Here is a 20,034-nt window from a genome sequence, read left to right as displayed (position 1 = left end):
GGAAGAAGTACAACCAGAATGCTCCTTAGAAGCTAGGGTGGCAAGACTTCATCTCACATACTTTGGAGATGTTGTCAGGATGGACCGGTCCCTGGAGAAGGACTTCATGTTTGGTAAAGTAGAGGGTCAGTGAAAAGAGGAAGACCCTCAACGAGATGGACTGACACAGTGGCTGCAACAATGGGCTCAAGGATAGCAATGGCTGTGAGGATGGTGCAGGACTGGGCAGCGTTTCATTCTGGGTCGCTATGAGTTGGAACCGACTCGATGGCACCAAACAATAACAATACCTTACACTGGCTTGGCACTTTACAGTTTCCATAGCACACTGCCCACGGTTTATCAATTGAAGTATTAAGAGCATTATTTGTGATGTAGGAAGAGTCTAGAACACCTGTATCATTCTTCTTTTACAGGTGAGGAGACTAAGTTCCAGAAAGACTAAGTGATAACTGGGATTTCAGTGCAGGTTTTCTGACTCCGCCTCTCGTGTCTCAACACTGAATGATCTGAGTGACTTCATTAGTGGGGAGTTAAGGCGCTTCCCTTGCCTGGTCACAGTTGGCCAAGGAGAGGACTCAAAAGGACATTCACCTTGAGCTGACTTCCTCTTACTCCAGTCAGAGTACTCACTTTTCTTGGCTTACTGATACCGATCATGTCAATTTCTATAAGATTCTTACATTCCATCTTGTGCTTTCAGTGACTAAAGGACACGCCTGGAAGTACCCTCAGCTTTGTGCTCCCTGCTACTCACTCACCCCCACGGAAACCCTGGAGCCACTGGGGAACAAAAGCAAGTCAGAAGCTGGTGCTACCAGAGCAGTGGTGGTCTCCCAGGTCCATGGGAAATGCCATGGCACAGAGTTAACAGCCACGGGTGACTCTAGAAACTGGGCTCTGGGACAGGAAGTCCTCACTTACTTTCATGGGTGCTCACTATTTGGGGTGATCAGTACACATTGGCAATCAAAGCCCAGTTCCTCCCAGGCTGAGAAACGAAACTTTCTAGTCTTATTTATTTCTGTTTTCCTCTTAGTCAAAACCCAAAAGAAATCTTCTCCCGTTGGTTTTTCCCATATATCCAAGGACATAAAGGAATATTAAAAAAAGAATACTTAAAGAGGTAAGCTTCCTTTCTCATCTTAAAAGAGGAGGCTTTGCTGTTAGGAAAAAATATCTAGACTGTACGTTTTCTGCCATTTATAACAAACAGTTGAAGGTGAGTTTTCTTTGTTGCAGCAATTTTCCCTCATAGCCTGGGGTTCAACAAGGTGCCAGTTACCACACACATTTTTTAACAGCAATGAATAAAAGCGTGCTGCCTATAGAAATGATAATAGTTTGTGGTAGAGTACCAAGACGGTGGGGCAGAGGAAACATGAGCAAAGAAGAGGAAGAAGAAAAATGAACAGGTGAAGAAGGCTAAGTACTCTCACATTTACAGAAGAGTATTACCTGTGGGGCCTTGCGGTCCCGGCAAGCCTGGTGATCCCTTGGGTCCTTCAACACAACCTGGGAAGAGAGAAGAAAGTAGATGAGCTGAAGCAGTCTTTGATACTGAGTCTCATGGCTTTGGGTATTGCTAAGGTCAAAAGCACCAACCTCAAAAATAGGCTACCATTTTTATGATCAGATAATTTAAAAATTTAATTAATCTGGGTTCTGATGTAAATAAAAGTTTAATGTCATTGTATAGTGAAATGAAAATCTTAATACAAAATAAAATTAAGTAAGCACCATCAAATAAAAGCTAGTGCCGTGGTCGCAAAGGATCCATTCCCTCATTTAGGGCAATAACCTGAGCACAAACTGAGTTAATGTGGATCTTCCCCAATTACTCAATGTGAACGTCGTTCCTCTGTCTGGAAATGTGTATCACAGGATGGAGGAGGCTTACAATTTCAAAAGAAATTCTTTGGCTTCTCCTTTGTGACTCTGAATGCTTTCAGAATTAACGACAGCAATTAGCTGCTTTGAATGATACAGAATTAAACTGGGGCTGCAGTCATTTCTGGTTGGTACGGCCCAGAGTGGAGTCCTGGTGGCATGGTGGTTAATAGCTTGGCGGCTAACCAAAAGTTGGCAGTTCGCATCCACCAGCCGCTCCTTGGAAACCCTATGGGGCAGTTCTACTCTGTCCTATAGAGTTGCTATGAGTTGAAATCAACTGATGGCACACAGCAGCAATCTTTATGGAAGCCGACTGTCACATCTTTCTTCCTTGGAGCAGCTGGTGGGCTCCAACCACTGAACTTTTGGTTAGCAGCTGAGTGCTTAACTACCGAGCCAACAGGGCTCCTAGTTATTAGATAAAGCTCCTAGAATACTGCCTGTTTTCTTTTCTGCATGTTTTCCCTTTCCTCTCAGCTCCCTCCTCTCTTTTGCTCATTGTTCCCCTACACATCCCTCAGTAACTTTTCCATCCAGTTTTCCACTTAGCTTCTTCCCATCTTCAACTTGGTGCAAAGAGTTCCAGGACATTCCCTCACTTTCAGTGACTTTGCCCCTGGTTCAATGTCCCCCTCTTGGCTCTGACCCTTGACCCCTTAATCAGAGTCCTTAACACCCATGTCAGTGAACTTTTCCATACTGGCTAATGGTTCCCCAGTCTTGTCATCTTCATCTCACTTGTTATTAGCTGTTCATTGGCTTGGACAAATCTTGTATCTCGTCTGGCTCAGAACTGCGTCACATTCAAGACCTTGGGCTCTGAGAATATTCAGCATGATCACAATTTCTTTAGGATCCATGTCTCTTACACCCTTATGCCTACTGAGTGTGATTATAATCCACACGATGGCCTTTCATCTCTTCCCCCATCTCTAGTTTTCTAGTGCAACATCACCAATTTGGGATTCACTGTCTACTGGACTTGCATGCCTCCATTAGAAGTTTCAATGACATGTAATGATAGGATGGAAACCGCCCTAAAAAACTCTCCTCCTGATCTTCTCAACTCTCTTTACACTTATGCTCCCATGATGCTAGACATTGCTGAAGAAAGTTAAAGTGCTGGGCCCACCACTAGTACACCCGCCTGGCTCTCAGCAAATCCTTTTGTTCATCTCCTGTTGACTCCCACTGGCATTCCCCACCCTGTGCTCAAACTCCAGCTTAGCATCCCCTCGCTCTCAGCAGACCTCGATCTGGATTTACCCAGGTCGAGGCTGCTCTGGTCTGATTCAGAAGCTCCTCCTCTGTGCTACCAATGGCCCCGTCAATGGTGGTCTCACATTCAGTCTTTGGTTTGTCTGGCTCTCCTGCTCTTTCTTGACCTTACTGCAGCGGCTTATTCTTGATCATCACTCACACTTTCACAAGATCCTCTCTTCCCTTCTCTGATGTTAAAATGCCCTGGTTCCCATCTTACTTCATTAAAACCCATTGTTTGTGGCCTTGCTGTCCCCTCTTTCTCCTACCAACCACAGAATGTTGGCGTTTACAAGATTTTTCTATGACTTTATTTTTTGTGTTACTTTCATCAAAAGTTGCAAACCTGTTAGCCCAGTATCCTAAAAATAAAGGAATCTGAATGTCTTTAGGAAGGCCATGGCCTCTGGCTTGTGTGTTTTCTCCAGTCCCTGGAGTCTTACACCAAGGGGTCTTCATATATTTATATTACTGGTCTATTGTTTGAAAGCATTTGAGTTGGCCATTCCTGCTCTACGCCCTCTGCTCTCAACAGCCTCAACTATGACACAAATTCTGATGTTACAGACCCAACCCTGACCTTTATTTTGAGTGTTTGACCTAAATTTCAACCATTAATTATGAACTGCGACTGTTCAAATGTTCTGCTAGCCTCTTAAACTTTGTGCAAAACTCACCCTCTTTGCGTCTCTCTTCAAAGTCCTGACCTAGCCCTGGCATCCCATTAGTACCTTTCCTCACTTCCCCGCCAGCTTCTGACTTCCAATCAGCTTCTAAGTCTACCCTGGAGACTTTGCTTCTCCTATGCCAGCCATGCCAACTTCCAAACAGTGTCTCCTCTGTCCTCTTTCCCACCACTAAACCTTGATTCAGGATCATCTACAGATCTTATTCTCATCCATCAAACCTTGTTCCTTCTCGCACTCATTTATCACTAGACTAAACTCTTCTCTTCTGATATCTATCTGGACTCACTCTTTACCCTATATAATGAGCACATAGTTCCGTTTCTCCTATATAGGTACTTGTCGTTGCTGTGTGCCATCGAGTGGATTCCGTCTCACAGCGACCCTGTAGGACACAGTCAAACTGACCCATAGGGTTTCCAATGAGTGGTTGGTGGATTCAAATCCCTGACCTTTTGGTTAGCACCTGAGCTCTTAATCACTGGGCCACCAGCACTTCATATAGGTAAAGAGATGAGTATATGGATAAATTTTAAGTATAAAAATATGAATCTGTCCTTGAGTTCTTACCAATCTTATAAAGCAGTGAAGATGTGCTTTATATTTGTGGGTACAATTTCATAACGCTATGTTTTATTACGCTTGTCTTTGATTCTAAGCTGAGACAAACAGTACCAGCTCCAAGTTCAGCACGTATTTGTATTTCCTACTGCAGCTCCATGCACACTGCAGGAGCTGAATAAACAGTTGTTGATGAGTTATATATTTTATAAGCCAGATGTTTTAAAGAGTTCTAAAGCCACCTGATCTTTACAGTACCTGGCTGGACAGCCTCTTGTCCTATGTCTCCAAAGGGCCTTTTCACACCTGTATCACAATCTAGGAGAAAGATATAGAAAAGAGTAAAGGAATTTCGGAGCAACTGAAAGTTACTAACTTACCCATGGGTGTGCACGTATGTGAGTGTGTGTGTGTGTGTTGGTTGTGGTGGGAAGGCTCGTATGGGCAGGGGATCTGAAGGCCCAGTTATGAGCTTCTATTCATAATTTCCAGGACCTCGGTACTGGAGGGAGATGCGTTCTGTACTCCAGTGGGTGAGAGGAGGCTGGTGATGGGCATGGAAAGCCCCAGGTTGGGTAACTATTTGTATGTGCCAAGAACTGATGCAGCAACCACAACATCTGACCCCCCTGGGAAATTTATACATTGCCAAAGCAGCACAGAGGACATGGAAGCACTAAACAGTGTCTGGTGGCTTTGAAAGAAAAAGAAAAAAAAAAAAAAAAAAAGATTCCTCCATACCTATTTGTCCTGGAGTGCCTGGGGGGCCAGAAGGACCAGGAAAGCCATGTGGCCCAGGTAGTCCAACGTCTCCTGGAAAACCACGTTCGCCTTTTGGGCCTGGTAAGCCTAATCCTGGAGGACCCCTTTCTCCTGGAATTCCCTTAGTGCCAGGTACTCCTGGATAACCTGCATCCCCTGTAGGGCCTTTGATGCCATCACCCTATGGAAAAATTAAGTTTATCTCTTAATATATACAAACATCAAATATGGCCATATTTCCCAATTTCCTGTCGCCAGCTCCAGAGTTCTGTGCTATGGATGATGGAACAAACAGGGGTCTAGAAAGACAGCAGAGGTTAATGGGACCTTACAGTCATGGTCTAACCAAGTCGCGAAAATCAATGACAGCAGATTTTATACCAATTATGAACAATACAAGATAGTTCTGAAAGGCATACATATATATTTGAGTGTTTATTTTTCTCTTTCCTGGGCACTGGCTTTTGTGCACCAATTTGGACTTTATCCACAGAAAGGATTCTGTATGAGAGCAGGCAAGGATGTTGTTGTTGTCTTGTGCCGCTGAGTCGACTCAGACTCATAGCTACCGTATAGGACAGAGTAGAACTGCCCCATAGGGTTTCCAAGGAGTGGCTGATGGATTCAAACTGCTGACCTTTATGGTTAGCAGTCTGAGCTCTTAACCACTTCACCACCAGGGCTCCATCAGGTAAAAAAAAAAAAAAAAAAAGGTATAGATTTAGATAAATGAGAACAGGGTCATAAAGTTTTTATTATCATTGTGATTTAGCATTTGTGGCACAGCTAATGTCATGGATTGAATTATGTCCCACCAAAAAAGTGTGTATCAGCTTGGCTGGGCCGATTCCCAGTATCGTGTGACTGTCCACCACTTTGTCAGCTGATGTGATTTTCTTATACGTTGTAAATCCTGCCTCTGTGATGTTAATGAGTGGGGATGGGTGGCAGTTGTGTTAGTGAGGCAGGACTCAATCTACAAGATTGGATTGTATCTTGAGGCAATCTCTTTTGAGATATGAAAGAGAGAAGTGAGCAGAGAGACAGGGGGACCTCATACCACCAAGAAATCATCTCCAGGAGCAGAGCGTGTACTTTGGACCAGGGCTCCCTGCGTGGAGAAGCTCCTAGTCCAGTGGAAGATTGGTGGAGAATAAACTTCTGTTTGTTAAAGCCATCCGCTTGTGGTATTTCTGTTACAGCAGCACTAGATAACTGAGACAGGTACTATTCACAAGAGGTAATAACTTACCAAAGGAAAGGAAGCCTTTAACGTAGACACTGAAGAAAGGAAGAGTGGTCCGCCCATTAGAAACAAGCAAGGTTTATAGTGTCAGGACGAAAAGCTTAGAGGTACTTAAGCTGTGACAAGTCCTATTAAAAGAAATGCAATCACAATCAGATGAGGACAACTGGGGTGGGATATGGAGGGAGGCAGTGAGAACTGGGGAGATTAGAAAGAACGATATTGTCATAGACAAACTATAGACCCCCGCTTCACTGTGGGCAGATTTGAACAAAGAGAAAAGGCAGAAGGAAGAACAAGCCAGTAAAGAAGCCATGGAAATAAGTCCCAGCCCATCTGCCAAAGGCACTGAAGGGAACTGGGATTGTCTGATGACAATTAGACGGAAGTGTATAAGAAATTAAATGGTGTTCTCCTTTAACGTTACTCTTTCATTTCAAAGGCACCAATTATAAGCAATATAATAGAAGAGAGGGAAGGTGCAGTGGGGCCCACACTGGATTAAGAATCAAGCTGTCTTTATATCTGTATGACCTTGGTTGGGTCACATAGCCTTCCAAGTTTTACCTTCTTTCCTAGGGGGGATAATGGTAACGACAAGACTTGAGGTTTCACAAGTTTGTTGCAGAGATCAAAGAGTACCAGGCACTGAACTGGCAGAGTGGATGATGACAACACTGACGAGGCAAGGGGAGTGTACTGAGGCAGGCTTGCTGAGTTTTTTCAAGGCAGGTATTTACGTTCCCTTAGCTTGGGGATACCAGTGAGCAAAGAAGGCAGCTCGAGTATAGAAAAAAGATGCCAACTGAGAGCAAGAAACTGTGGGTTTAAGTACCAGCTCTTAATAGCCAGCTCTGGGAAGCGAGGAAGAGAAAAGCAGCCCCTGATGGCCAGGAGCTGGCTGGGGACAATAGCCAGTCCTTGGTGTTGCTAGGAGCTAGGCCATGGTGTTCTCCTATTGAATATCAACAATTTCATATCATAACATCAGGAAGGCTACTCTGTGCCTGTGATGAATCACGACCAAAAAAAAAAAAAAAACCCCAAAAAACACACACAAAAGAACAAAAGACGAAATATATATATTAAAAAAAAACACTCGGAATTCATGTTTGAACAGGCAAAAACATGAAAATATTTCAAAGCACAAAAGTGATCAGTCTTCCTCCTACTCTGACTAATATGAATGACTGCTGTTTTTTTTTTTAACCAATTAGAGCTTTGAAACCAAAAGCCAAACCCTCTGTCGTCGAATCAATTCTGGCTCATAGCGACCCTACAGATCAGAGTAGAACTGCCCCATAGGGTTTCCAAGGAGTGGCTGGTGGATTTGAACTGCTGACTTTTAGTTAGCAGCCTGAGTTCTTAATCATTGGGCAACCACAGCTTAGCCTTACTTTATTCTTCCCGCCTTCTAGGTATGACTTATTAAGATACTCATAGAATACGGTCCTTGCTTTCTGACAGCATCCAGTCCACAGCAAAGCCCTGCTCTCTAAGACCTTCCCAGGGTGACCTCAGATAAATTGAATTCCTGTTGTAAGTCGTTTCTAACACTCTATTCCTGAATGGCCCCACCGTTTCCCATGGGGCGCCCTGTCTTTTGTTGCAATGAATCAACAAACCCAACCCTGTTCACTACAGGTGCATCCTGGTCGTCTCTGGCTGGAGGGCATTGACAGAGTGGAGATTCCACTGAGATTCACATGAAGCCCTCGGTACCTTGGATGGGGACTCTCAGTTCAGTATTGATATTAAAAAAAAAAAAAAAAAGTCACTTCTCCACTCTAAGTCTCATTTCCTTATCTGTTAAATGAATAATCTCCAAGATTCTATGGAATTCACAAGCGAATACAGCTTTGGCGAGAAGTAGCAGCCATAGTTTAAAGGAAGCAATGATGGATTGCCACAGTGGCTGCAATGATGGGCTCAAGCATAACAACAATCGTGAGGATAGGGCAGGACTGGGCAGTGTTTTGTTCTGCTGTACATGGGGTGGCTAGGAGTGGGAACAGAACTCGACAGGACCTAACAACAACAATGTGGTAATGTCATTGTGTAAAACTGATTATTTTTGAAGATGATTTTCAAAGTTATTGCTAAAATTGTAGAATATTATTAATAATCTAAGTGTTTTCAAAGAACCCAAGAAAACTGGGCTTAAAATGTAATAATGTTATAATAGAAGTCACCAACATTGAAGAAACAGAAGATTCGGGCTGTGGAATAAGGCAAATAAGTTGGCAAAGAAAAGATAGGTATGAAGCTCTGAAGAGGAGGAAGAATTTATGAAGACTTGTTTGAGAACTATGGGGAAGAAAATGGAATCTGGAAAGAAGTGCTGAGAAACAACATTGCGGAATCATTACAAGAGGAAATCACAAAACTCCAGGACTGTCCACGGGAAAAGCATGGCGGGCAGGGGTAAATAAGGTCAGAAGGGAAAGGAGAAGGAAATGCAGAAGTAGTAGTCTTATCTTAATAGTTACATCTCGGATGCCAGCATTCTTGTGAAGGAGGTGGGGGGTCTTTATGTGCGATTAGACTTCCCTACTTTTAGCACTGATGCTTGTTTACTGCAAAAATGAAACTGTACACCAACGCCTAGTTTTCTTCTTAAGTGATTAAAGAACACGGATTATGGAGACGAGAGAGCTAAGCTAGTCCCAGTTTGTGGCTACTCACAGGAGGACCGGGGAGGCCTGGGAATCCATCAAGCCCATCACGCCCTGGGATTCCATCATCACCTTTCACCCCAGGCACACCTGGGATACCTGGTTGTCCCTTGTCACCTGGAAAGAGATTCGCAGTGTAAATCTATTCATACAGGGGAGATAAGAAAGAATTTTGCTGGCATGGTCATAGACAAACTATGATTTGCCTAGAAGCGTTGATCTAAAACACAAGGTTGCTTGCTGTCTATTACAAACAGGTTAAATTGTTCACAAATTGCTTGGCCATAAAAGAACTGACCTTTGGTCGTGATTGTTCTAGAATCTCCCTTTATTCCTTTGGGCCCAGGAGGTCCAATATCACCAGGGACTCCCTGTGGAAACAAAAACATTTTTTTTTCCCTTTCTCCTTCACGCCATTAATGACATCTAAGTAATTGAGAGGGAAGGAGATGATGGTTTTCAGCTAACACAACTTGACTCGGGGTCCCTGAGCTGAGATGCTTCTAAACCAGCAGAAGATTGATGACAAGGACCTTCCACAAAAGCCAGCAGAGAGAGAAAGCCTTCCAATAGAGCTGGTGCCCTGAATTTGTACTTCTAGCATCCTAGAATGTGAGGGAATAAATTTGCTTGTTAAAGCCATCCACTTGTGGTATTTCTGTTACAGCGACACTAGATAACTAAGACAGACATGGTATCTTTTTAAAGCTAGATAAAACACAGCACCTATTATTTTTGGCTTAATTTTCCTAGTCGTTTGCTGAGAAATCTCGGGGCGTGGAAGAGCGAGGTGCTTTAGGCCTCATTCTCACCTGCAAAGCTCTTGGGCCATAAAACCATAATGAGCGCACGACCTTCTACACCAGCAGCTCTGTCTGTGGCTGTGATTCCGCGTCATGAAGTACAGCCAGGTTGTTCTCATTGTCCTTGGCTAAGTGTCCTTAGCAAAACATTTTTTCTCTTCACTGAATGTGTAAAATGATAGACTTTTCACTTCATAACACTCTTGCAGGTCTCTTTTTAATTAACCCTTTCAAGACTGGTGTGACACTTGGTATGCCACCCAATGTTTATGCCTCTGGAGTTCTTTGGGAAGGAGGTAGCCCCATTTTAACGCTTTTAGCCTCAAGGTGGGAGCCTTTTGAAATGTGTGAAGCTCAAAAATACAGACTGGGAGCCTCCTTTTTAGGTAGATTGAGCATTGTTGTAGGTGATGCCTCCGTATGTGTGAGTTTTCTACTTTTGACAGGTTTGCTTTTATTTCTGTTTTATAAGCCTCCTCGCTATGTTTCCCAGTTACTATGTTCCCATGACTTATCATAAGAATAAGCTATTGCCAGTCTTCATTCAGTCATAGTGGCCTTGACGCCATTCATTGTTTCCAGGTGTTACTGGCTCCATTCTTTCCTAGCTTTTGAATAGTAGAGAACGCCTTTGCAATAAGGAATAACGCATTGCAGTGGTGCTTTTCAAGAGACTGGAGCTCCTATAAGTTATTCATACCCCATATTCCATCTCAGGGCTCAATCACTGCTTCCACGTGCAGCAGGGAGAACGCACCATTGTGAGCAGTTCTGCGGTGAGTGCTCCAGGGCAGCTGTTTCTGCCTCTTAGCTGTTAGTACTGCTTTTGTTATAATGAAGAATACACAGTAGTGGTAATTTTCCTGAGAGTCAAATTCTTTTAGTTTTACTTATTTTGCCTCTAAGTCCTGCTTTTGCAGTAAGGAAGAATGCATCTTATCATGTTTTGAAAAGTTTCATGAAAAATAATAAAACGGCTAAGAAGGAGACTAGAATAAAATGTATGTGCAGTCATTGCCAGGTGCCTTTACAGTTTGCAGTTTTTCAAGAAATACAATTAAAAAACAAAAAACAAAAAACCCGATTTTATCATTGACTCACATTAGCAGGATTTATATCATCCAGGGTCCCCTGGGACACATCTAATCTCAGATAATGGACATCAAAATCCCTAACTCCGAACCAAAACTCTGAGTTGGTTCTCTAATAGCATGCCATCATCAGTGAAAACATGTAGTAGTAACAAAAAATTCAAAGGAGAAAATAATTGGGTTTAAAAAAAAAAAGTATAATTTCTTCACCTACTTTTTGAAATTTGCTATTAAAACCTGCCAGGGAAGAAAGGCCTACTGCAGATGACCTTTTCATAAGGCATGAAATAAAAGTCACAGAGCTGATATATGCAGGGAACCCACGGGCAGGGGATTTCATACATTCATACAAAGTAAATTCACGATTTACTCTGAGGTCTTGCTTTTTATGGCGTTAGAGAAGCCTTCGTGAAATACTAAACCAGTCCTAAAGCAAATCTGAAGAGGTGAATGGTCAATAAGTAATGTGCTTTACATTCATAATGCTAAGTTTTTTTTTTAATTTTATGGTGTAATTCACATACCATAAAGTTTACCACTTTAGTGTACATGTTAAAGTGTACAATTCAGTGGCTCTTAGTATATTCACAAGGTTCTGCAACTATCACCACTACCTAATTCCAGAATATTTTCATCACCCCAATAGGAAACTCTGTACCCATTAAGGAGTCACTCCTCACCCCCCTCCCCACGGTCCCTGGCAACCACTAACCTACTTTCTGTCTCTGTGGATTTGCCTATTTATGAATACCTCGTATACATGGAGTCACACAATATGTGGCCTTTCATATTGGTCTTCTTCATTTAGTGTAATGGTTCCAAGGTTCATCCATGTTGTAGCCTGTACCAGTACTTGATTCCCTTTTATGGCTGGATAATACTCCATTGTATGGATATACCACATTTTGTGTGTCCATCCATTCATCAGTTGACGGACATTTGGGTTGTTTCCACTTTTTAGCTATTAGGAATCATGCTGCCATGAACATTTGTGTGCAAGTTTTTTTTTTTTTTTAAATTGTGCATTCATTGGAAGTTTACAGAGCAAATTAGTCTCCCATTCGATTGTTGTGGCAAGTTTCTGTGGGAACATGTGCTTTCAATATTTTGTGGTATGTACCTAGGAGTGGAATTGCTGGGTCATATGGTACCTCTCGACAGCAGTGGGCTTGGCTTTTTGTTTGGTATGGTAACTCGCTGTTAAACATTTTGTGACACTGCTAAATGCTTTTTTAAGTTCAACTTGCAGGGGGTGGTTTCTGTGAATGGGGCATGGGGTGAAGGAGTGCTGCTGGTCTGAACCTCCTACAAGTCAGGGATTGGAGATCTGGGATAAGCATCAAGGAAGTCTTATCGGCTTTGTGACAAAATTGGTTACCAAGAGGACCACTGTTCCCTCACCTTGAACCCTGGGAAACCAGGGATACCGTGCTGGCCCTGGTCGCCTTGATCCCCTTTCTTCCCTGGTTCTCCATTGGCACCGGGGAAGCCCTTGGATCCTGGCAGCCCTGGAAGACCCCTGATGAACTGATCTCCCTCACACCTACAGTCCCCGGCATCACCTGCAATGTGAGGGGGAGAGAGGAAACTTGTCATCCATGAAGCATTTGCTAACCCCTCTTAGCCCTGCTGCAGACAAAAATAAAAGACACAGTCGGGAGGCCTGGGCTGAGGTGGAGGCCATACTGATTAAACAGCCATGCTGCGATAGGCACCTTATACACGTGATCTACTCAGGTTGTCACAGAATCCTGCGGCAGGGATTATCACGCCCATTTCTTAGATGAGGAAATTGAGGCTTATAGTAAGCTACCCAAGTTATCAGTCATGGTCACTTCAGGAAGCATAATTCTACTCAGATGTTTACTGAAAATACTTAAAAAAAAATGGGGCTCTTTATAGAGGTATGGGCAGAATCCAGGGAACTAAGAAGGAACATTGAGGAATCCAGTGACTCTGAGCAGCAGGAAGCCATTAACACCACTGAACCTGAAGGGGCGAGGGGAGGAAATAGCGTCACAGGAGTCCAGTACAAACTGGGGCCGTGAAGGGGGCGGAGCTGCCCAGTAGGAGCTGCAGCCTTGGAGGCATGCAGCCATTGCCAGAACTATGGCACCAAGGTTGTGTGTGAGTAGGGAAGAAACACCCAGACCTGAACTTGGGGACCCAAAGGAACACCATGCTGTTGGTAGGGGTCAGCTCCCTCAGGGCATAGATCATGGCAGAGTAGGGCTGAGTTGTATAGCTCATAAATGGGAATGGCTGAGCCCAAGTTACCTGCATTCCCAGGGGGCACTGAATGCACGCTCATGTCCCCACACATATCAGAAATGTCACTGTGTGATTCTGTGCCCCAATGTGTCGCCCATTATGGAATGGGATAGCTCAGCAAGGACCATAGTGGTAGCAGTCAGCCTAGCACATAGAAGGGGCACTACTGAGCCAGACCGTTTCTGGAAACATGGCCTCAAGGGGGCGCCCTTGAGGTAAGTGTGGAGTCTGAGAGGTACAGCGGGAAGCCTAAGGAGCAAGGAGAGCTGGGTTCTAATTTAGCCTCTATCACTGACAGGGAGTGAGACCCTGGGTGAGGCACTTTGCTTCTCTGAGTCTTGGTCTCCTTGCCTGCTAAAATAACACCTAACTCAGGAGTCACCTTTAGGATCAAATGAGATGGGTAATACACTAGCACTCTGCAGTGGATAGGAGCCCGGGTGGTGCAGTGGTTATGCACTTGGCTGAGGTTTGAGCCCACCAGCTGCTCTGCGGGAAAAAGATGTGGCAGTCTGTTTCCATAAAGATTACAGCCTCGGAAACCCTATGGGCAGTTCTACTCTGTCCTGTACAGTTGCTGTGAGTCTGAACCAATTTGACGGCAGTGGGTTTGGTTTGGTTTTTGCAACGGATAAAGCCCTGCACAAACACCTATTATATTGTCTTGAAACTGATTACCTGAGATGAATCATCTGAATTCAGCCTAGGAAATAGCTGTTCATCTTTTATGCCTGGGACTGGGCTCTGCACTTCTCAGATATTCAATGACAAACGTGGCTTAACACAAAAGGGTGAGCAGGGTGGGTGTTGGCCACTCAGAAAACCAAGTTCATTTCATGCACCTTATTTTTAGTGCAATATCATTAGGAGAAAGAGGCTAGTGCAGTATCACACGGTCAGTGTTATTTCAGAATAAAGCAAAAAAGGGAGTAGGTTGAACCTTCTGGAAGTTGAGGCAGACTTAGAAAGGCCAAGATGTTTTCTACTCCAAGGCTGTGTCTTACCCCAGACATTCCTCACCTTTCCATCCTTTCTGTCCACGAGCCCCAGGGAACCCAGAAGGGCCTGGGTAGCCCACTGCTCCTGCTGCTCCTTTAAGTCCAAAAAGAAAACCTAAAGAGGAGACCCACAAGGACAGAAAATTAGCAGAACTTGGAGGGACCCAACATCTCACTGAACCCAGTGTTGGCAAAGTTTTCAGCTAAGTCTCCCGAGATTGAATAAAAATGATCCATCAACTTCAATTCCCTCCCCAAATACCTTTTAAGAAAGTCTCTTAGACCTTTTCATGGTCATGGCTTTCAGGGTTGTAAAGAAATCTGAGTCTACGAATTTAGTTTTTTCAGCTGAAGTCTAGAGATAAAAATCTTTCCTTTTGAGAAAAATTGAGCCCAAAGAAAGGTTTGAATTTTTTGATCACGTATTTTGTTCATTTGCTAAAGACTCGGATTCCAAGACTACTAAACATTTTTTACTCCCCAAAAGAAAAAGGAGCTACATTGAAATAACTCCTCTCTCTTCTGTCCACAGGTGCACATGTACGCATACGCCTCCCCCACCCCCCCCACCACACACTCATCACTTTCACTTGTTTGTGTGCTCACACAGGCACACACATACACATGTGGAGTTGATGTAACTAGATAGCGCGTGAATGATCTGGGCTCAGCAGGGTTAACGTCAAAGAATATCCTCCCCCCACGCCGCCTGATCCACCGTTCCTAACAAGGTTCAGGGTGCTTCAGAAGTCCTGCCCCATATTCAGGGTTCCACTAATTTCGCTCAGGCTGCTAACCAAAATGTCAGCAGTTTGAATTCACCAGCTGCTCCTTGGAAATCCTATGGGGCAGTTCTACTCTGTCCTATAGGGTCACTATGAGTCAGAACTGACTTGATGGCAATGGGTTTGGTCTTTTTCGGTTTAATATATTGAGTTGAGGAGCCTTGGTGGCAAAGTGGTTAAGAGCTCAGCTGCTAACCAAAAAGTTGGCATTTCAAATCTACCAGCTGCCCCTTGGAAACTCCATGGGGCAGTTCTACTCTGTCCTATAGGATCACTATGGGTCAGAATCGACTCTATGGCAATGGGTTATATTGAGGTGAAGGTATAAGAAATATTATCTTAAAAGCCAACAAAATCCTGATGTCACATTGGAGAGGAGTGCCACCTCGTGGTAGACACGTGTCCATGAAAGGAAACCACCACCGCGTTATGGAATCCGAATGTCCGCATAACTTCCTCCTTTCCTTTTCTCACTGTAGTGATCATAAGCTCCAACGATCAAATAAAAATCCTCCAAAGAGATTAAAACACTTTATTTCCATATTCACCACACGGTGCCGGAGATGAGGAGAGAACAAGGCTGTTAAGGAATTAGGATGGAGAGGAAAACACCAGATTTTAAAAACTTCTGTTACTGTTTGGGAAAATGACAACAGATTTTAAATGTCAGAGTGCTCCTGGGTAACGATAAATACTTAAGGTAAGGCAGCAGTGAATAACGTCCCACGTAAGTTGATCTCATTACACATTTAATAGAATCTCACTCATTCATTCAAACCTTTATCCAGTGCCGACTCTATGGTGGGCAGTGTGCCGGGAATTAGGTATACGATAGGAAACAAGACAGACAGGTCCTCCCGGAACATACAGTCCAGGCGTGGAGGCGCATGTTAAATGCACAACAGTAAACAAACCGACATATAATTTTGAATTACAGCCGATGCTATGAAGAAAGGGAACAGAGTGCTATCAGAGAAGGTAATAGGGGCAAAGAAGCCCATGTAAAATCGGAGAGGTGTCAGGAAAGTCCACTCATATCAAGACATAAAGAATGAAAAGAGCCGGACAAGCAGAAGGCTGTTGTTGTTAGTTGCCATGAGAACTAGTTGCCAGGCCTGTCTTCTGAGGCACCTCTGGGTGTTTTTGAACCACCAACCTTTCAGCTAGTCGTCAAGTACTTAACCCTTTGCATCACCCAGGGACTGCCCCAGACGGAGGGCTGTTGTTTTTGTTTGGTGCCGTTGAGTCCGTTCTGACTCATAGAGACCCTACGCACAACAGAGAGAAACACTGCCTGGTCCTGCCCCAGACAGAGAGTAAGAGTGTCTAAAGGGCCCAGAAGTAGGAAGAAAGCCAGTGGTTGGTGTGTGGCAAGTGAAGTGCAGAGTTGCGTGAAAGGAGGTGGTGGAGACCAGCAGGACGGCAGGTCAGGAGGAGGAGGTCAGCAGGCCATGTGGTTTTGGGAACAGAGTTGGCATTTATCCCAAGTGCGATAGGAAGCCATTGAGGGGTTTTAAGTATGGAAGCTCTAATGTGATCTAAGTGATTCATTTAAATGTAAAAAGGATAGATGGGCCCTGTGGAGAGCTGACTGGAGAGAAAGAATGGAAGCTGGGCCACGAGGGGCTGGCTGTTCTAGTAGACTAGGCATGAGGGGAGCCATGGTGGCTCAGTGGTTAAGAGCTATGGCTGCTAACCAAAGAGTCAGCAGTTCAGATCCACCTGCTGCTCCTTAGAAACACTATGGGGCAGTTCTACTCTGTCCTATAGGCATGAGATGACCCTGGCTTAGATTAGGACAAAGGCAGCGAAATGAAGGAAAATGGACCGATTCAAGATTCAACACCCAAGAGGAAGAATCAACAGGACTTGGTGGTGGATTCAGGGTTCTGGCTTGAGCTACTGGGTTTTCTGAGATGAGTGAGGACCAGGAGAGGGCCAGGTGGGGAGGAGGGGTGGGAGGGAAGGAGATCAAAGTTCAGTTTTGGATACACAGCGTTGGAGATGTCTGTGACACTACGTGTCGAGTTAACAGCTGGTATGAGTCTGTAGCTCTGAATCCTGACACATGACATGAAGCGCAAAGAGACCGTGGGTGTTCCTTACAGAGAAGTATCAGAGAGTAATTCTAATGCCATCTAAGTGAGCTAGCAAAATCTAGTAAAAAAGGCACAGAACCACCACCTTAAGATGGCATCCTTCCTCTTCCCTATGTTGTTTTCTCTTTATTGAACATATTAATAATTTCAAACAAGTCCTATAAAAGAGTGATGTGTCTCTTAAATGTTTTAAAAGTGATTTTCACAAAGAGGACAATGGTTGGCTAGTGGACTAGAGACAAAATTAGGGAGTGGACTGGCATAGAAATCGTATTTAAATTCATGCGAACGGATGAGTTTACCTCGGTAAAGAGTATAGATAGAAGATGGTCCAAGACTGAACTCCAAAAAGAGCCAACATTTATTGAATATGTGGAGGAGGAAGAAGAAAGAAGTACTAGCAAAAGAGCCTCAAAGAAAGTGGCCAGAGAGATGGGGGAAGAAAAACACAATGGGATATCATGGAAGCTGTCATGGATTGAACTATGTCCCCCCAATATGTGTGTCAATTTGGCTAGGCCATGATTCCCAGTATTGTGTGACTGTCCACCATTTTGTCATCTGATGATTTTCCTATGTGTTGTAAATCCTACCTCTATGATGTTAATGAGGCAGGATTACAGGCAGTTATGTTAATGAGGCAGGACTAAATCTACAAGATTAAGTTGTGTTTTAAGTCAATCTCTTTTGAAATATAAAGGAGAGAAGCAAGCAGAGAGGCTTGGGGACCTCATACCACCAAGAAAGCAGTGCTGGGAGCAGGGCACGTCCTTTGGACCAAGTGTCCCTGCTCAGAGAAGTTCCTTGTTGGGGGAGAAGAATGATGATAAGGACCTTTCCCCAGAGCTGACAGAGAAAGCCTTCCCCTGGAGGTGGTGCCCTGAATTTGGACTTTTAGCCTCCTAGACTGTGATAGAATAAAATTCTGTTTATTAAAGCTATTCACCTGCGGTATTTCTGTTATAGCAGCAGTAGATGACTAACACAGACACCGAGAGAAGAGAGTATTTCTAGAAGAGGGGATGGCCAGCTGCATTCTGGGCTACGGAAAGGTTGCTGATGAAGACAAAGCGGCATATGGGGTCATTGGTGACCAGGTCAAAAGCAATTTCAGCCAAGTGATGGACTTGATGGATTTTATTTTTATGTCTCCAAGTTCTCCCAATAACAGGTAGTTATTTAACTCCATCCATGGAGTCTCTGGTGGTGTAGTGGTTAAGAGGTGCTTCTGCTAAACAAAAGGTTGGCAGTCTGAATCCACCAGGTGCTCCTTGGCAACTCTATGGGGCAGTTGTACTCTGTCCTATAGGGTCACTATGAGTCAGAATTGACTCGACGGCAACAGGTTTGCGGTTTTTTTTGGTTACAGAGTCGCTGCGCAGGGCGAATAATTAACGCGCTTGAATGCTAACCGGAAGGTTGGAGGTTCAGGTCCACCTAGAAGAGCCTTGGAAGAAAGGCTCGGTGACCTACTTGTGAAAAATCAGCCATTGGAAACCCTAGGGAGCATGGTTCTATCTCTGACACGCGTGGGGTTGCCATGAGTTGGCGTCGACCCAGTGACAACTGGTTGGCTGGTTACTTCAGTGATGCTGGGATTTTAAATCTGAGACATTAAGGGCAGAGAGATTGTGGGTGGTCCTTACAGAGCAGGCCTGTGATAGTTCGGAAGTCTAGTAAAAAAGGCACAGAATGTCGTATCTTAAGATTACGTCCTCCCTCTTTGCTGTGTGTTTTGCCTTGTTTAATATATTAATTTCACACAAGTTCTGTAAGATAGTGATGATTCCCTTAAATGTTTTTAATACGATTTTCACAAAGAGGACAAGGGCCATGATAAACCCAGCAGCTTTTTCTGATTTATCGTAGAACAGAAAGGAGCTGCTCCAATACTCGATTTAGTTAACTGAGTTGGAACTAGGAGTAAGTAAAATATTTCACCCTGGAAGAAAACTGACTTCATGGATTGATTCTGCTGGAACTGCAAAGAGTGAAAATTCTGGTTTTCATCAGGAGCAACACATAAAACAGGATAAAATGCAGTTAACAAGAAAGGAATTCGACAATATAATTCCAGGGGGAAAGTTGAAGAACTCTGTGAGAATCGAGGTCATTAATATTAAATTATGATCAGACACAAAAACGTTTAAAGGGCCATTACGGTTGGCTGCTGCTTGTGTAAGAGACCGCTTTAAATAAAGGTGATCTGGAAACTATGCGTCTATTTGGAAGCAGGATTAAGATATATGTTTAATCAAGAACTTGTTATATGCTTTTAAAATTTTAGTTGATAAAATTTTTCTGACACCATTCTGTTTTATAAATTTCCTCAACAGTCTGCAATATGGATCAGAAATAAGTTAATTTGTTTGCATTTGACTGGTATTAGTAAATCATATACTAAAACACGATGGTACTGTGTCTATCAAACCAGAATTTAGGTTTAGGAATAATGGCAGTTAGTCTTCAGTATTAGACCTTCAAGAGGCATATTTTTATGCTGTTTATTTGTAATGTAAGATATTCTATTCCCAAAAAAGGAAAACTCAACAGATATAATTTTTTTTTTTTGAAATCTAATGCTCACAGAAGCTTAGCTTTTATCACAGATGTTGCAGCAATAAATATTACCTCCAAGATAATAAAAATATGAAAGATAATGCAGCTCAAACTATTCGGGAAATTCAGAATCAAGGGAAATATCTCCACCTTAAAATTTTTTCATTAGAATGCGGGACTCTGTAGTTTTCCCAGTTGAAAGGAAATCGGGCAAGTGGAACTCTTTTAACTTAAGTGTTTCCTGTAGAACACCAAATGAAGGAGAGAAGCGATGGCTGAGCCTTGTCACGGAAGACGTGTGTGAAGATGAGCTTCTGACAACCCCAACGATTTTACTCTTAGAGA

General features: G+C 43.5%; 1 protein-coding gene across 2 annotated transcripts in view; it reads right to left on the bottom strand.

Moving 5' to 3' along the window:
• Positions 1 to 20,034, bottom strand: part of COL4A2 (collagen type IV alpha 2 chain) — a 242,979-nt gene that overhangs the window by 51,043 nt on the left and 171,902 nt on the right. For both annotated transcript variants that reach the window (XM_049867353.1, XM_049867354.1), the window contains exons 21-27: positions 14,269 to 14,361; positions 12,379 to 12,539; positions 9,382 to 9,454; positions 9,094 to 9,200; positions 5,142 to 5,343; positions 4,659 to 4,718; positions 1,459 to 1,515 (exon numbers count right to left, since the gene is read on the bottom strand). In XM_049867353.1, coding sequence (XP_049723310.1) covers positions 1,459 to 1,515; positions 4,659 to 4,718; positions 5,142 to 5,343; positions 9,094 to 9,200; positions 9,382 to 9,454; positions 12,379 to 12,539; positions 14,269 to 14,361 — 753 coding nt within the window. The remainder of the gene's footprint in view (positions 1 to 1,458; positions 1,516 to 4,658; positions 4,719 to 5,141; positions 5,344 to 9,093; positions 9,201 to 9,381; positions 9,455 to 12,378; positions 12,540 to 14,268; positions 14,362 to 20,034) is intronic.

The sequence above is a fragment of the Elephas maximus genome, chromosome 23, assembly GCF_024166365.1.
Source record: "Elephas maximus indicus isolate mEleMax1 chromosome 23, mEleMax1 primary haplotype, whole genome shotgun sequence".
In the NCBI taxonomy this organism is placed as follows: Eukaryota; Metazoa; Chordata; class Mammalia; order Proboscidea; family Elephantidae; genus Elephas; species Elephas maximus.
Note: the sequence above shows the minus strand (reverse complement) of the source record. Positions and strands in the feature narration are given on the sequence as shown.